The sequence below is a fragment of the Bidens hawaiensis genome, unplaced genomic scaffold (assembly GCF_021521415.1).
Source record: "Bidens hawaiensis isolate Kalapana, Puna unplaced genomic scaffold, B.hawaiensis_p1.1 tig00021047_1, whole genome shotgun sequence".
In the NCBI taxonomy this organism is placed as follows: Eukaryota; Viridiplantae; Streptophyta; class Magnoliopsida; order Asterales; family Asteraceae; genus Bidens; species Bidens hawaiensis.
Window position 1 is genome coordinate 188,468 of NW_027493261.1, and position 18,804 is coordinate 207,271.

The following is an 18,804-nucleotide window of genomic DNA, read 5'->3' on the forward strand; positions in this document are numbered from 1 at the left end:
TTATGTACCGACACTGATTATGCGGTTGATGTTAGGTTGTGCGCCCATTTCGCCGCACCACGCGGGAACCCAGCTAGTTTTATTAAAAACTTCTGTCACTCTGCCAAACACCTAAATATTTTAAAAGCTACAACTAACAGCTACCAGCTTCCAGCCTTTAGCTTTCAGCCTTCAGCTTCCAGCTAACAGCTACCAGCTATCAGCTAATCTTGCAAGCATATTCTCTTTTATAAAACTCCACAAAATATTTTTATATATAATAAATAAATAAAATACCTTCTCGGCTGATCAATTCCTACTTCTTAGATCCGGCATATCGGCCATATATCTATATATCCGTGTGGGACCACCCGGATAGATTTATTGGCTTCGGTGTTAATTTTATACTTGGCCGAACACCTGACAAGGCAAATTGGACGGGTTGGACAAATTCTTGTAACATCTTAAAACAGGTTTGGGTAGCATGAATTATGTGCAAAATGCATTCCGGTCAAAATGATTTATCTAAAAAATATATATATAAACTTGGTTCTGGTCAAGACGGATGTTAGCATGCTCGTCTTCAAGGTATCATTTCCCACATAAATTAGGTTGTCAACATATAAATTCACGATTGTTGTTTTGTTCCAAACCTTCTTGACGGATAACGTATGATAATATTATTTTGTTAAATCCTTCTCGTTTATCGTTTTTGAAGTAGCCTTCAGTTAACCTAAACCACGATCTTGGAGCCTGTTTTAGACCATACAAGGCTTTTACTTGGTAAACTTTTGCTTCTTCACCCAGATGACGAACCTTTTCGGTTGGTCCACATAAACAGCTTCCTTAAGCTAACCTTTTAAGAAAACACTTTCAATGTTTAACTGAATCACAATGTGGTTCCTTTGTGCAAAACATCTAGTAATATTTGAATGGTATCCGAACGGGTTACCAAAGCAAACACCTCTTCGTAATCGATAATGATCCTCAACATCTAAGGTTTGGTAACCATCAATTCAAAAATGTAACCTTTTAAAATGCATCAATTTCATATTCTATATATTTTAATAATAAAGGATATGCAATATGATATTTCATATAACTTTTTTAAAACAAGTACACGGTCAAAACTATAAAAAAAACATCATCAAAAGAATTAAGATACTCAATTAACAATTTGAAGATTACACTTCTAACATATCTTCACATAATCTGTGACAGTGCATAACACAAGATGCATTTAAGCTCCAAACTTGGGTACTTTAGCAGTCGAAATACGTGTAAGAAAGTGTTCTGCAACAATCCTCCTTTGGATCTTCCCAGTTGCGGTTTTTGGAACAGAATCGGTTATGAAAACCTTCTTAGGAACCTTAAACGCTGCCAAATTCTTCTTGCAGAATCTTGACACCTCTTCCTCGTCAAGGTTTGATCCTTCTATAGGTATCACCGCACAGTTTATCTGCAATTTCATTCAATTCAGAATTTTAGATGCTTTTTAAAATAAAACGTCCATAAAAAAAATAACGTCTTGAATGTGTGGTAGGACCTCTTCACCATATTTGTCATCGGGCACGCCAAAACAAACTGCTTGAGCAACATCAAGGTGCGACAACAAGACCGCATCAACCTCTATAGGTGATATCTTTTCCCCTGTAAACACCAATCGAATCGAATTTTATTTCATGTTACTTTTTAAAAATTATAAATAACAAATACTAAATGGTTGTGTCATGGTGTCAATGTGTCACATAACATGAAACGTGACACACTCGGATCCAATTGCTTTTAACAAAAGATTTTAAATTTGTTAGATCCATAAGTATTATTATATGACACGGCAATTTTTAGGTGGCTTGTTTTAATAGGCTGTGGACCCCACACACACATATACTAAAGCTTTACAGTACAAAACACATGAGATTGACATTATAACATTTTAACACGTCATGCTAAAAATAACAAATCTTGTTTATTTAAATATTCCAAATTAACATAAAATACATAATAATTAGTTGTTAAATGTTAATCACTAGTTTGGCATATTAATTAGTTGTACATCTAATATTCTCTTTCACAAACTATTAAAAAACAGCATCAGACTCATATAATCACATGCCATATACTTTAATCACAAATTAATAATTAATTAATTATCAATTAACATAATCATGTACTCAGTATATTCCACCGATAACAAAGCTACGGTAACGTCTGAGAATGATAATATTAATTAACAGAATATTAATATAAAAAGAAAAACAATACCTCCACGGTTAATCAGTTCCTTGATTCGACCCACAAGATGCAAATACCCATCCGAATCAAAATACCCGATATCACCCGTATGAAACCACCCGAATAAAAAAGCGGATTTATTTGCTTCCAGGTTATTCTTATACCCGCTTGTAACATTCGGCCCCCGTATACAAACCTCACCATTCGCCCCCGCCACTTGTACGACACCGTTCTCATCCAAAATCACCATTTCTTGACCCACGGGTTTCCCTACCGACCCGGGCACGTGGGTCCCGTCTTCGGGTAACGGATTAGAAGCCATTAAATGCGTGGCTTCCGTCATAGCATACGCTTCCAAAACCGGCGCATTAAACGCCTCCTCGAGCCGAGCTAATATTGTCGGCGCGAGGGACGCGCTGCAGCTCCGGATAAACCGGAGCTGCGGGTAAGTCGCCTCGGGTTTGGTTTCGTGACGGTCGAGTATAATTTGGTGGATGGTGGGGACCGCGGTGTACCACGTGGCTTGGTATTTAATCATGTCTGACCAAAACGTCGTCGCGGAGAATCTCCCCGCGGTGGGGAGAGTCACCGCTGCTCCCGCACCGAGTGAACTCAACAACCCGGCTAGCAACCCGTGGACGTGAAATAACGGTAACACAATAACAGTGGAGTCTAACTCTGTTAGTTTATAAACGGATTTAATATTATTAACCGAAGAAGCTAGGTTGACTTGAGTCAACGGCACGCCTTTCGGGCGGCTAGTGGTCCCCGACGTGTGCAGAAAAAGTGTCACGTCGGATGACTCGTTAATAATATTATTCACGTCGGATGCATCCGATGTGGCGGAGAGATGAATACCTAAACCGACGTCGTTTAACGCGGCGGTTACGTGACGGATTCCGATCTTTGATGCCGCGGTTTCGGCCGGTTCGTTTCCGTCTTTTCCGGTTAATAAGAGCTTCGATTCGGAATCCGACAAGTAAAACTCGAATTCGTCGGCGGTGTAAGCTTGATTCAACGGCGCTGCTGTTGCTCGGACTCGAATAACCGCTAGAAACATGATCACATACTGTAATAATAATAATAATAATGAAATCGGATTAGTTTTGGGTTAATTGATAAATTAAAGCAAACCCACGTAGCAGAATCATGAACATGTATTGTAATAATAATAATATAGGATTAATTTCAGATTAATCGATGAAATTAGGGCAAACCCACGTAACAGAAACATGAACATATTATTATTATTATTATTATTAATAGTCTAATGGGATTAATTTTAGATTAATTGACAAATTAAACACAAACCCACGTAGCAGAAACCTGTAATAATAGTTAAATAGGATTAATTTCAGATTAATTGATGAAATTAGGGTAAACCCACGAAGCAGAGACATGAACATGTACTGTAATAATATTAAAATTGGATTAATTTCAGATTAGTTGAAGAAACTAAGGCAAACCCACGTAGCAGAAACATGAATATGTACTGTAATAATAATAAAATTGGATTAATTCCAGATTAATTGATGAAATTAAGGCAAACCCACGTAGCAGAATAATATTCAAATTGGATTAATTTCAGATTAATTGACAAAATTAACGCAAACCAACGTAGCAGAAGCATGATTACGTACTGTAATCGCATAAATTTCAAATTAATCGAATCAATTTATGATTAATTGTTTAAATTAGGTTAAAACCACGTACCTCAACGGTATTTGGGAACGTGAGTGCAACGACGTCGTGTGGTTTAACTCCGGCGGAGATAAGTAACCCGGCGGCATGGTCGATTAACTGATCAAGACGAGAGTGTGTGATATCGAACTTGCCGGAGACGGAGATTGCACGGCGGTCGGGGAATATTCCGGCGACGTGTTTGAGTAGTCCGGTTAAAGTTGCCATGTTTTGTTGAGTTGAATATGGAAGTGATTGATTAAAAGGTTTTTATTGAATATTGAATAATAATAATAATAATAATAATATGAGTGGAATGAGTTATGGGTTTTAATTTAATATTTATAGAGGAATGAGGCGGCGAGTTGACGGAATATTGTAACGACGGTGACGTCAACGGCGAAGGTGTTAATTGGGGAAGGTGTGCTACGTGGAAGATGACTTGTATAATAATAATAATAATAATAATAGTGGCACGTGAGGTGAGCATGCATGTATATACCCATACCTACCTTTATTTATCTTTTAAGGGAATAAATACGTGTGAGTATAAGGGTGGACGGAGTGGGCTTAGAAGTTGGTACCGCTTTTGGCAAGTACACGGGTACTGTCGGGGACTTCATTTTGGGTGTCATTGTACGATCAATTTTGTAACGTGAACGAGTTGTTTTCGACATAGTTTGTAGAAGAACGAAGAAGAAATAGGTGTGACTGGATGGGATCTCGGGATGATAGCAGAGAGATGGGTGGAAATGCCATTTCGACCGTTTGGTATCGATTTTTAATTTTGCTAGAGATCAGGATTGGCAGGTTCCATTCCGTCTTTCAGTCCTACACACTTTTTTTAATGATTAAAAAGAAATTAAAATCATTAAATTTGAGAGAAAAAAATAGTAAAGTAAAAGTTGGGTATATAAATGAATATAATTAACTCCGAAGGTTATAAAAATAAATCGGGGGGAGGGGGGGGAGGGGGATTTGAGATTTCTTATTTTGTCTCTTATAACTTTTTCTATAAGGTACAATAAAGTTGTAACTTATTAAAACAATTATCTCATGATAACATACAATACGAAACACCTTTTATATTTTTTTTAAAGTTAATAAGTAATAAGTTGCTTAAAATAAGCAGTACCAAAAAACCCCTAGACAATTTGCCACATGGCTCATCTTGCTACATCGTTATTAGTCAATTTAACTATTAGACCGTTTTAGTTAAGTCGAGTATTTTGTAGCTCACATCAGTGCCGGCTCTACCATATAATTAAGTGAAGCTAGGGCTTAAGGCCTCCAATTTGAGAAAGCCTTCATATTTGAAAGCTTGTATAACCTAGGTTTGTTGTTAAGAGGTTGAGAAATTGCCGGAGAAGAAGAAGATTCAGCGAGCTGGTCAAGAAACATCCCAAGGTTTACAAAAAGTAGGTGATGTGTTTCCCCATATAGATAATAAATGTAGATAAGAACAAATAGTTAAATGTAAATGACAGCCACTAGTTTGTTTTTCTCTTTTCTTTCTTTTTTTTTTAATATTTGTCTGTGGTAAATCTTTTCCCTATTGAAACGCTTTTAACCTTATTTTTTATTAATCTATTTGTTTGATATACAGAACCATTAAGAATGTTGCTTATATTTATATATTAATCTATTTGTGTTTAATGTACATATCCATTAATTATGTTATTTATAATTATATATGTTTATCAATATTTAACTTTTTTATTAGTATGAATATTTACTTCAAATTTGTATAATAGGTGTGTAATAATTAAAGATTGAATATTACGACGTATTGCACATAAATCAATTTATTATAGTTTATTATTATCGATATTTAACGAAACAGAAAAGCAAGTTGATAACAATAAAACTCGGAAAAGGCCTCGGTTTTTCATTTCGTTTTAGGCCTCTAAATAGGTTAGGCCGGCCCTGGCTCATATACCTTCATACAATGGATTTAACCGCATGTTTTCTACTTCTTGGATCTATGATATTACTCTCCTACTATGTCCACGCCATTGTTTCGTGGGCCCGCAACCATCGTGTGCGGACCTTCACTAGTGTAGTATCGATTTGCCATCCATGTGCGGTGTGCCTGGCCTTGCCTAAAACATGTTATTTCTTCTATTAAATGTCACAAAATTAATCTTCAATGCTAAAATAAACTAGAATAGAGACACCAACTATGTATTTTTTTTTAACTTTTAAGCATATTTAGTATGCAATATATTTTAACATATTAGGCCAAGTGTAGTGGGCTACAATTTGGGGCGAGAAGGGGCGACAAAGGGCGCAAACACCGCCCCCGGGGGCGATATTTGGGCGATTAGGGGCGGGGGCGGGGTTAGTTTGTCGCCCGGAAGAGATGAGATTATTATTATATTATATATTATTATTATATTACTTATTATATTACTATTGTATATATATATATATATATATATATATATATATGTATCACTACTAGAAAAGAGTAATGTTTCCTACAAAATTTTCCAACGCAATTCTTACGAGCATTATTTCCTACGCATTTCCAACGAAATTCCTACGAGAAAAGAAAACCCTAAATTTGCAACAAAATTGTGACAAGATAGTGACAAAAGTCATTTGTGTAAGAAATACGTAGCAAATATTCCAACAAAAAAATAGTTGCACACTTTTATGTAACATTAGAAATGCGTTGCAAAGAAAATAAAGTAAATAAATAATAGATTTAGTCCGAAATGTGTTGGAAATTTTTCAACGCAATTCTTGTTGATGTTTATTTTTAATATAGTTATGTATATATATATATAAAAGTTATATTTATTATTAATAATAATAGTATAGTATATATTTACTGTTTATAAATGATAATAATATAAGTTTTAAACCAAAAATGCAATTATATCTTAATACAAGTTTTTATCCCTCCGTATTACGGGGTTGTTTTAAAATATTCGTTTCTAACATTTATATATTCTTTTCTTTTAATTTTATTTATTGTAAATAAGTTAATAATATACTTAGAATTAGATGATGAAAGGGTTCACAAACAAATGAGATACTATAACCCGGTTTAAAAGCTATACGAGTTTGGTAAAACCCATGACCCGTTTATTTTTTGTACTATAAAACTGTTTCGTAATTATAAATAATATAATCTTTTTAAAAATCGAATATTATTTTTTAGTATACCCTTAAGATTTTCATATCAAATATTTGGTGAGATAAATTTTTTATTTAATTAGGTGTTATAACCCGTTTAAGGGCTATCTGGGTTTGGTGAGACCCAGACCCGTGAATTCGGGTCAATTGCATGAGAATCCTCAATTTATAAATAAAACAATCTGGTGTATTGAGATAATGTGCGGAGCACCCATAAAGTTTTTAAAAGTTTCTTATATCTACATATTTTAATAAAGTAAAGTAATTGTGAATACATGTCGCTTTGTGGTTAATCATCATAATTTTTTTTACCTTATTAGAATATGTAGATATTTTTAAAGCATATTTGGATATTTAATGCAATTCTAGCATAAAACTCTTTATTTATTTTTTATTTTTTCCTGATTTTACAATATTTTTCGTGAATAATACGTAGGAAAAAGAAAACATCGATCCCATATAAATAATAGTAATAGTAAATATCTATTTATTTTTAGTAACTAAGTTACTGGTAAGTGAGCTGAATCCGAGCTTGTTTATACTTACCAGAGCACGAGCTCGAACTCGGCTCATTTGAAGCTCTTTTTCTAAAGCTCGAACTCATCTCATGAGTTGTTTTTTTAAATCTCGGGCTATTATTATTTGTTAATTAATTTCATACGATTTTAATTATTTTTATATATTTTGAGAACAACCTTAAACGAGCCTAAGTTTGGCTCGAGCTCGTGTAATACCTTATAGGCAATTAGGAGCAATTTGGTTAATATTTGTAAATGGTTACCAAATGAGACTATTTTAGGTTAATCAAGAGAAATTAACTTCAATTAGGTACAACATTGATTGACAATTAGCAATTAGGATAACCTTGAGGCAACTATGATAAATGTTGTATCACTAAATGTCAAATTAGACAATGTCAAAAACATTATAGTCATTTAGGGGTAACTAGCTTTAATAATGGTCAAGGAGGGTCAATTAGGGATTGTTAAGTCAGTTAAGAAAAATAACGAGCGATTAGGTCAATAATGGTCAACTTATACCAAGTAGAATCAACTAGAGACATTTAGGGGTAATATTGGTCAATATCGGCAAAGGAGGGTCGTTTAGCTTCATTGTGGATTGATATTGGTCAATGGTGACTAATTAAGATGAGGTAAAGACAATTACGGTCAACAATAACCTATTAGATAAAATTCACGATAAATAGTGTCAACTATGACAAATTAAAAATAGCTTTGTGAAATTAGGGAAAATTATGTTATGATATGGTAATTTTAGGTCCTACTATGTGTAGCTATTAGCTATTAGCTATAATTAATTAGTAATCGGGGGGTAATTAGGATAAATCGGTCAATTATCACAAATAATTATTAACTAAAGACAATCAATATTATTATTGGTCAACAAGGAGCCAATGATGACCAACCACGGTCATACATAAACCTAAGTAACCCACAATGAAATAATACGAGTCAATAAAACATGTATAATCCAATATCCTCCATTAGGTTAACTAAGATCAACCATTGTCATTCTCGACCAATTATGGTCAACCTTGGTCAATGATAGTCAAAATTGAGAAGTAAAAGCTAGTCGTGACACATTAACACTCGTGACAACCAATAAAGAGTCATTGTGTCTCGTGAACACTCACCATGGCCTCTTTAAGGCTCCCAAGCTTGCATATTTATCAATTTACTTTTATAATCCTTTAAGCATGTATCGTTGCGTCTTCCAAGTATGAATGTTTCCTTTTGATATGTATGAAATGTTTTTGATGTGTTAATTTCAAGTAGGGGTGATCAACGGTCATTACATGCCAAAATCGACATGGACCTGGTTAGTGGTAAAGACCACTACCTATCCTATTATTAATACTTGATTTGGGTCCTAGACGACTCTCTTTGGTTCCAGAACTGCTTGTCGGTATTGGAACCAATTTGTGTTGTTTCTAAGCCATTCTTTCAGACCCGGACCGATCCAAGCACACTTTTTGGGTACTTGTAGGGTCCCAAGAACCGACCCTATTGTATTTTAAGTGTGCTTGATCGGTTTGAATTTGACAGGTAAGACCGAGTCATGCTCATCCCTAATCTCAAGAGACCATAGTATAGTTTCTCTTACCTGAGTCTTATTTGAAGAGGTGAGGGAGAGGAAAGGAGAAGAAAATGTGAAGGAATCATGTTTCAGAGATTTTTTAAGGATGGGAGGGGAGCGAAAGGGAGAGAAAAGACTAGAAAATTTAAGTATATAATCATCTTTCCAAATTGGAGAGATTAGGAGAGAAAATGTGTTTGTATCATTAATTGTCTATTAACTCCTATATTTTCTTTCCCTTTCTTTCCATTTTCATTAAACTCGGGAACATGAAATAAAGTGACACATTTTCCTCACCCTCTCTTTCTTTTCTCTTTTTTATGCTCCTCCTTTCTTTTCTCTCCTTAAATGAAACTCGGGAACACATTGTTAATTTGGTTAACCGATAATAACTTTTTTTACATAATTATAAAAAGATAATTAAAAAATCTTATATCTCATGATATTTTTGTTTGCAATTCTGTATATACGTAAATATTAAAAAGATTTATTTCATATACATATTTTAATTTATTTAAAATTTAAACATTTTAATGTTTTATTGTAATTTCCCTCCAAAGTAATGCCTACAACGACGCCACCCACGTCGGCACGTCCCACTCTAATTTTTGTTCCCCACCAAAAGTTTACCGCCTCCAAATTTATTCAAATATTTACCATCCATGTTTAAATAGTACCGAAAGTGTGATCTTAGAAGATACTAATCTTAATATTTTTAAATAGTACCGAAAGTGTGCCAATTGATCGTAGCCACGGAGAGGCATGGCAAATATAACAACACATTCTCACCAAAGCTTTTGATTTTTAATGGGGCTCTGTTGTTGCCCATTCGGATCATCGCTATTCTTTTTTGCAATCCCTTGCTGTCACCATGATGAATGTTCGCTATTTATGCTCGTGTTACTATATAGATCTAACAAGATAGTATGATTTAGTTTTTTTCTCATTATATTGATAATCAACTAGCTTCCTGGGGATGACCTGGTTTTTGTTTTTTTTTTACGTAAATCTCTAAGGATTCTCTTCTTATGTTTGATTCTTGCTTTGTGGAGGTCAAAAATATTATATATAAGTTATATTTTAATGTGTTGTTTTGTTTGCAGTTGAATGAAGAAATAGTGGAGAAATTTACGAGACGTGAGCAAAAGCAAGGGGAATTACAAATGTCGAAATAAAAGAGGAAAACACTAAAACGAAGAGCAAATTCAATTCTTGTTGAAGAATGTAACAAAAAGAAATGTGTAACTAGCTAAGCATGTGATCTTTTTGTAAACATGTTTAAGTAGGATATTTTTTATGGTACATTAGCCCTGCTTGCGGTGCGCATATATGATGTATATATGTGTGAACCCTCGGGTGGGCAAAAGTGAAATTGCACTAATTTTGACGTTATTTTACTAATCTCGTGAAAATAACGTTAAAAGTGGCGGACGGTTAATCAGGCATCATGTAGTGGCGTTGATAGCTGAAAGATAAGAGTACATGCACCGATCAGCCGGTGTCCCGATGATTGAGTGCTATGTGCCTTATGTCCAAGGCTTGATGCAAAACTACTATCGAGCCGGGGGTCTCACCGGAAGCAGCCTCTCTATCCCTATGAGGTAGAGGTAAGGCTGCCTACATCTTACCCTCCTCAGACCCTACCATAGCTTTGCTATTGGTGGGATATACTGAGTACGATGATGATGATGATGATGATGATGATGATGATGATGATGATGATGATGATTTTTTATGGTACATATGTTTGCTATTTCTTATCTAGAATATTTCTTTACCTTTTGTCAGCATTAGTTTTGAATGTTCAATTTACTTTTATGAATCGGTACATTGTGAATTTTGTAAACTATTTAGTTATGGTAAATTTCATATATAACAAAAAATAAAAATCTTCATTTTTTTGAGACGTGCAGAAAGCTTAATTAAAAAAATATTAAAACTAATATTCGATGCATTGAAAATGGATAAAAATTAGATGTGTTGGAAATGCGTAGGGAAAATAAAAACAAAAATTATTTAGATGCGTTGGAAATGCGTGAGAAAGCATATTAATGTGCGTAGGAAATATGTAGGAAAATGAAAACAAAAATTCTAACTACTTGTGTTGGAAATGCGTTGGAAACTTCCAACGACATATTTTTGTAGGTAATGTGTTGAAAAATGTGTTAGAAATGGGTAAAAAAATATTTCCCACGAGGCTTTTTCCCACAAACCCGTTTTTGTTGGAAACAATGATTTCCTACACATTTCTAACGGAAAATGGCGTATGAAGTCGAGCAATTTTCTAGTAGTGTATATGTATATATGTTGTGTGTGAGATATATATAAATATATATATATATATATATATATATGTATATGTATATGTGTTGTGTGTGTGTGTATATATATGTATTTGTATATGTATATATGTTGTGTGTGAGATATATATAAATATATATATATATATATATATGTATATGTATATGTGTTGTGTGTGTGTATATATATATGTATTTGTATATGTATAATGTTGTGTGTGATATATGTATATGTATATGTATATATGTTGTGTGTGTATATATGTATATGCAAAATGAATCCTAGAAACAACCCGAACTAACTGAACCACCAATTCCCTCCTTTCGGTCAACACCATGGTTCGCAAAACCAACCGAACGTGAACATACAATGGAACCCGATGAACCTAAACCAACTGAGCTAACTGTTTCAATTTCTCGACCCGAACCTAAACATGTACGCCAACCGAGCTATATGTTTTTTTATATTTTTAGTTATTTATTTTTGTTGGTATTTCTTTTTAATTTTAATGCATTTTTATTTAATTATTTAAATAAATTGGTTTTATTTGATTAGTTTAATTATAAAAAGAAAATATTAAAAAAAGATACTGTAGGTCTAACTTGTAGCCCCTACACCATTACACCCTAAAAACAAATTCGCCCCCTTTGCTGACTGGACGTCACATGTCACAATTCGCCTCCAATTGTAGCCCCTTCACTACACATGACCAATGACAAAGAAATCTTGTTTTTCATGTTCTATGCGTCAATTAATAATGGTCCAACTTGATTGATGCATTTTTTTATTTTTATATTAAAATAAAATTAGAATATTTATTCAGGATGCTTTCAAACCGTTAACTTAAGAAGAGAAATAAAATTTTAATTTGACTTTGTCGGCTTCCTTGTACCAAGTTGCGACTTTATTCGCTTTCCAAACGCGCAGCAGGTCTTCTTGAATATTGACCCATCATTGCCAACACATTTGAAAATAACTATAAAATATATGACTTCTGTTTACTAAACATTATAATATCATGTAACCTTTTTTTAAGATTATGATAACGAAGGCTTTAAGCTAGTCTTGTATAATCGTATAAGATAGAGAGTTATGTTTTTGTGGCGATACAAAGATTGTCAAGTGTTATTTGACGGCATGGTTTCCGAGGATGCACAGGCCAAACTATAAGCCAACACAGTGTCACAGAGTTATATTCTCACTCCGGATGGCGCCTGAAGGTCAGCTAATCGGTCCGCTTATGGTTAGGGTCTGTTGGTTCCGTCCTCCATTGGACTCGTCAAGTGAGCGGCAACAGCTCGCTACCAGCGATGCGTACGTCATGCAAGTACGACTAGGCATGTACGCTTCCTAGCCCAACGAGGACCGTGTTCGATGAAGTTCGGGACGAGCCAACAAAACCCAAGCGTTTCAACACAAATCAAGCATGCATCTCGATCTTCAAATATTAGGTCTGTGACAGTCTGATCAAGATTGAGCAACGGGACTCTTGGAATTTAAAGACTGTGGTAATCTAAAAAACAAGAAGGCCGCCGCTCTAAACAAAATCATGTTACTCGTATGATTGTTAAGTAAACTTATTTTTAACACAAATATGCATTAAATTAATAAATATCGGTTAGTTTGTTCTTTTTGAACAAGTTTCTTAACTAAATTTGTTCCACTCTTCGTTTTAAGTTAACGAAAACAAATTGTTAACTGAAAAATTAAATTAAATGATAAAGTGAATTTAAAAAAAAAAGCCCAATAGCATGAGGTGTCAAAATTTGAACGGTAACACTATTCATTTGGTTACATTTTAAGGCTGTGAATTGTGGTTTAATCCCGTGGAGGGCCATCAATCCAAGTCAATAATGCTTTTGAAAGTGGAAGGGGCTAAACACTGTACGAAAGAGGCGTGAAGGGCGGGGTGATAGCCAGTTAATTCTCAAAGGAGCACAGGGAGGCCGACACTTGCAGGCTTTGTTAATTGTCGAGGTGGCTTTGAACAGATGGTGGTGGTGACGGAATGACCTAACGGTAATGTAGAATATGGTATCAATACCATTGGTTAAACTACAACATCATAGAAAACAATGAATCGACAATTAAAAGAAAAATCCTTTACTCTTTCTAATTAAATGTTTGATTAGTCATATTAATAGTGGGAGTTCATTTAGAACCAAATAGTATTTTAGAGAACCAAATTTATTCATAGTGTTTTAAGAAATAACACATAAGATGGATGCATAACCGGGTTTTCTTTTCTTTTTGATTACTTTATTATCTTCTATACATAACGTAGAAGTAAATTAACACCTTTATTTTAGAATCAATATATTATGGATGGCAATTAACTTGATAAAATGAAAACAATACCTAGGATAGGACGAAAACATGTTCGTGATGCTCCTCGAATACCGGAAGTGGGGAACACAAATACTAATTAAGCAACACGTGGCAGGCACAAAGTGATCCACATCAACAAGCAACAAAGTTTGGGTATTCAAATTTTTTGTATTAAAAAAGGGAAATTAACGAATTACATTAAAACATTTATGTTTTACGAGCTACCTCCGTAAGCCATAGTACAATCAAACCAAAAAAAAGAAAAAAAAAAAAGAAAAAGGAAATTGCATTAAAACAAAATTACATAAATTCGACTAACATAACGATTTATGTTTAAACTTAGATTTATACTTGAATCAAAGAATGCCAAGACCATATTATTAGGTTTTTCTTTATTATTAATATTTATGGAACGACTAACTAAGTAAAGCCGGGTACTTCGTACGCGGCCCCCATTGGCTTAAGATAGCCCGAGCCGGCCACTAGTCCGGACGGACGAAGCCCATAACGGTCCACCTATTGAAGGATTCCCCGGATAAAACCCGACTCCCACGCCCGCCAAACGGCACGACAGCGAGGAGCCAGTAAAACCGGGTGAGATCAGGACTCGAACCCTGGCAAGCCAGGGTCATCTCTCATATCTCCCATATAAATTGGCGATTGTGGGGTTTGAACCCCTACCTCTCACTAGTAAAGTGAGTGCTCTACCATTGAGTCACATCCAATTTTCTTTATTTTAATAAATTATTTTCCACATGGCATGCCACATAAGCAAAAAATGCCACGTCGGAAAAAAAAACTAATGGGCTAGGGCCCGTTAAGTTCGGGAGTGACAAAAGAAAAGAAGTTACAAGTTATGAGTGATGGGAGACAAATCGTTAGCTGGGAGTGAAAGTTAGGAGTATTAAAAACCAATATCCCCTTTTAAATTTACCTACTTGCCTTCAAACACCTTTCTGTTCTCGTCATTCGTAATCTTCAACAGACAAGTATTATTATTCCATGAAACGCTTCATTTTCAACAACACCAAGCATGGTGGTATTGTGAAGCTCTAACAGATCTCGAATCGAAAATCCGAAGATCGGGGTACTGCACCAACGACTTAGGTCCCCCCCCCCCCAAAACCCACTTTGCAAAAGGTACACACACGATCCAAGGCTCGAATATTCTTCCGTTCAAGAGATTTTTGAGAGGAAGTCTATCCATTTTGGCCTCCACATGTGAATATTGCACTTAGCCGAAACCCCCCACCTACTTCACTTCATAATATAATTATTTCCCACATTTTTATGCTTCACGATCAATCTTTTAACTGAGCTAACCGAAAACTCACAATCTTTTTCACCAAGCCATTCCTCTAAAATATGCTTTCCCACCTAATTAATCATTACAAATACACGTCCTCATGGGTTTCAATATTGATTTGTAATTTTATTAATATAATCTGGAACCACCCTTATACTTCAGTAAATATTTTTAAGACATGATGTTAGCTTTTTATATAGATTTTGACGCTTCATGTTTAACTCACCTAGAAACCTCATCAACGAGAAAACTCACTACTATAGAAAACCCTCTTGAGTTGGGTTTCATGAAAAAACCGTTTCGAGTCAGGTTTCGAATCTAAGACCATAAAATTTCAAGTCTTAACAATCATCACATACCATTGGACCAAAAGACCAATTGTATTAGTTTCTAATTAAATCTGAATAATTAACAATCGTAAACAACAAAGTATTACGTACCAACACATCATTTTGTGTTGAATTTTATCATAGTTAATCACTTGAGTGTTTGGAGCTTCATCCCTCACGAGTTGCTAACTTGTTTTTATCTTTTTGTTTTTTATACATGACAGATACACTCAATCCCCACGTGACAAAATAAAAAAAATATCAGTTGTAGTTGCATTAGCTCATACATGCCACACATTATTAAATACACGTGTTATTTGAACAATTTAATTAAAATATAAAAATAAAACGACAACAACAATTGTTATCTGATAAATGCATAAATAACAAATCTACTGGTTGGTTTTGAAAAGAATAAGATGCAAACAAGTCTTACCTATATCTTTACGGATAAGATGTTGCTTTAAAAAAGACCATCAACACCAATAAAAAACGGTTTATAAATCACCCGATCTAAAATATATTATATAGTAATAGAGAGCTACCAATAAAAATAACAAAAGAAGTTGTGAGGGAAAGGATAGCAAAACAAAACAAATATGCAAAACCCTTGATCGGTAATTGTAATCAGAGTGTTGTTGTCGTCTGCACCACTGAAATCACAATGAAGGTACTCAACAATCAAGTGACTAGTTTTTAAACCGTTTGCTCTATAAAATTTCCCCCCCAATCCTCTAATCCTTCATTAAGATCGTGTTTAGTCTCCCCACTAACACAGTATCACAAACGAAAAGCATGCACCACAGAACTGTCTCTTGAATTGACATAGACAACTCATCCAATACTATCGCAAAAAGAAACACCACCACATGGAAGAGATCGATATCTCCTATACGGGTGTATGAACACTAGTTTTAGTGTAACATCCTAAAATTTCGTATTTGGCTTAAATAATTAATTAGTATTAATTATAGATCATGGACTTAGACTAATTAAGATGGATCAAGGGTAATGGGCCTTAAGTCCATGGGCTTTAAGGGATATAAATACCCCTTAAACCACCCTTAAACCCTAAACCCTCATTCCTTCCATCTTATTCTCTAACACACACACCTACACACATATACGCTGCCGTGAGATTGAGCGAAGTTAGGGATCGATTATACGCTAGTTCAAGAAGATCTTTATTACATGAGATAAATACAAGATCGATAGCCCGAGCTCGTAGAGGTATGTCGTTTACCTTTAAAGTTAACGTTTTTATAAGCGTTTAGTCTCGAAAATTAGAACGAGAATGGATCGGTATGAACGAAACGTAAAGATGTAAACTTGATGATAAAACAAACCTAATGAACCCGTAAACATAAACGGCTCGTTTAGGATGAACCATAGTTATGTTATTAAACGTTTTAAAGCCTAAAGGTCCAAACTTATTGTCTTTCTAGGCCAAGTTTTACCAGAAAATAACCATGGAACTATTCGCGGGGAGGGTTAACACCATATCGGAGGGTTACCGGCTGAAACGGGGGTGGTTATGGAGGTTAAGGTCAAACAGGGGCTGCTACTAGGCAACTTCGCCTGCAGCTAATCCCTGCATAAGTTCGCCTCGATGAGAACTTCGCTAAGCTGTAAGTTCGCCTAGATGTGAACTTCGCTAAGCTGTAAGTTCGCCTAGAGGTAAACTTCGCTAAGTTGTAAGTTCGCCTATATGAGAACTTCGCTAGTTATAAGTTCGTCAAGCTATAACTTCGCCTGAGCTAAGTACGCTGGATGCTTAATTTCGCCAAGATTAAGTTCGCTTGTATACAAGTTCGCCACTTTGAACTTCGCCTAATACAAGTTTGCTAATGTTAAATTCGCTTGATATTAAGCTCGCCAAAAGTTGAGTTCGCTGAGAAATGAATTAAAATCCGAATGGAAAATGCGTTAAGACAGTTAATGTAAATAAAATTTTTCCAAGCTGACCTGGCAGCTCGACCCCAGCCAGGGGCTCTGCCCCTTGGATCCTGCTAGGGGCTGCCGCCCCTAGACCCCGCTGCTAGGGGCGCTGCCCCCGGACCCCCGTTCGTTGTGGGTTAAATAACGATAGAAATACGATACGAGTAGTAATAGTTAATTGATACGTGTAATTGTTATACAGTTAGTCGTGCACAACTGAAGAAAGGGATTACCATTAACGGTGAACGTAATCGCATACAGGTGAGTTTCTAGCCCTATTTCCTTGTTATGTTTTTGGGGCTGTGTGCATACTCGATGTGGATGTTAATACACTTACACTTACCTTAAATGGTAAGTGTATGTCTTGATATATATGTATGTATGCCTGACAGTACGTGAACGACCTTCGGGTATTGCATGTACTGTTAAGGCAGGTATAGTGTAGTATGTATGATATGTGTATATGAATACGGATGTATGTACAATTGTGTTGTGTATAGTATTAAACGTATGGATATGATAATGAAAGGTAAGGTAAGGTAAGGTTAAAGGGTTGCATACCCTAATAATATATGCGAAGGTTAAAGGGTTGCATACCCTAATAATATATGCGAAGGTTAAAGGGTTGCATACCCTAATAATATATGCGAAGGATAAAGGGTTGCATACCCTAATAATATATGCGAAGATTATAGGGCGCAATGCTCTTTAAAACGTAAGGTAAGTATATGAAAGAAAGAAAGTGTGAAGGTAAGTAAGTATATTATAAACGAAAGTATGAAAGTATGTAGTTATGTATGTATTGTATTATGTTTGATTAACTAGAACTCACTCAGCGTAGCTGACTTTTAGTATGCACGCAGGTTAACAGATTGAGGCAGCTGGTTTGAGATGGACACATGGCAGAAGGATAAGAGTCTGGCATCTTAAGACTCATGATGTGTTAATTTTAATAGTTTAATGTTGAAAGACAAAGGATGTTTTGAGACAAGTTATTAATTATGTAATGTTTTATGAAAGTTTTATATTCCGCGTAAAGTTTTAATTAACTCTGATATTTAGAACTGTGTTTATGAGTAAATCCAACGTCCAAAGTAGGGCACCGGTAACGGGGCTTTACAAGTTGGTATCAGAGCAAAGTCCGAGAGATTTAAGCATCTTACATGCTTTGACTCGAACAGAGAATGAGATTTAATAAAGAAAAGAAAGAAGATGCCAGTTCAAGATAGCCATGTGTCACTCAAGCAAGCTCAGTAACGGTAAAGTGTATGGTTAAATATGTATGTTAATGTTAGCTTAATTGCTAAAGAAAGGATATGTGAATGTTAGGGATAAAAGTAATTGATTGTTTGATTGATTAACTATTTAGAGTAGAACCAGCACAAATAGACTTATAAAGGGAAGTGTATAGGACACGGAAGGTAACGTGATCAGCTAATCACAGCTGGCCACTGTTATTACCTGTTA

General features: G+C 35.0%; 2 protein-coding genes across 2 annotated transcripts in view; one reads left to right on the forward strand and one right to left on the reverse strand.

Annotated features, from left to right (window-relative positions):
- The window catches only part of LOC143562706 (uncharacterized), a 233,863-nt gene that overhangs the window by 36,669 nt on the left and 178,390 nt on the right, over positions 1 to 18,804 (forward strand). The window lies entirely within an intron of this gene.
- Positions 1,058 to 4,187, reverse strand: LOC143562707 (putative CoA ligase CCL9). Its single transcript, XM_077050444.1, has 4 exons — positions 3,928 to 4,187; positions 2,245 to 3,283; positions 1,526 to 1,629; positions 1,058 to 1,438 (listed from the first exon to the last, which is right to left on the reverse strand). Exons 1-4 carry the CDS (start codon positions 4,120 to 4,122, stop codon positions 1,220 to 1,222), a joined length of 1,557 nt encoding a protein of 518 aa, XP_076906559.1. The 5' UTR covers positions 4,123 to 4,187; the 3' UTR covers positions 1,058 to 1,219.

Coding starts and splice junctions, on each gene's coding strand:
- LOC143562707 (XM_077050444.1), bottom strand. CDS start 4,122: ATGGCAACTTTAACCGGACTACTCAAACACGTCGCCGGAATATTCCCC. Junction 3,284..3,927: donor CGTTCCCAAATACCGTTGAG/GTACGTGGTTTT, acceptor TTATTATTACAG/TATGTGATCATGTTTCTAGC. Junction 1,439..1,525: donor ATGACAAATATGGTGAAGAG/GTCCTACCACAC, acceptor ATGAAATTGCAG/ATAAACTGTGCGGTGATACC.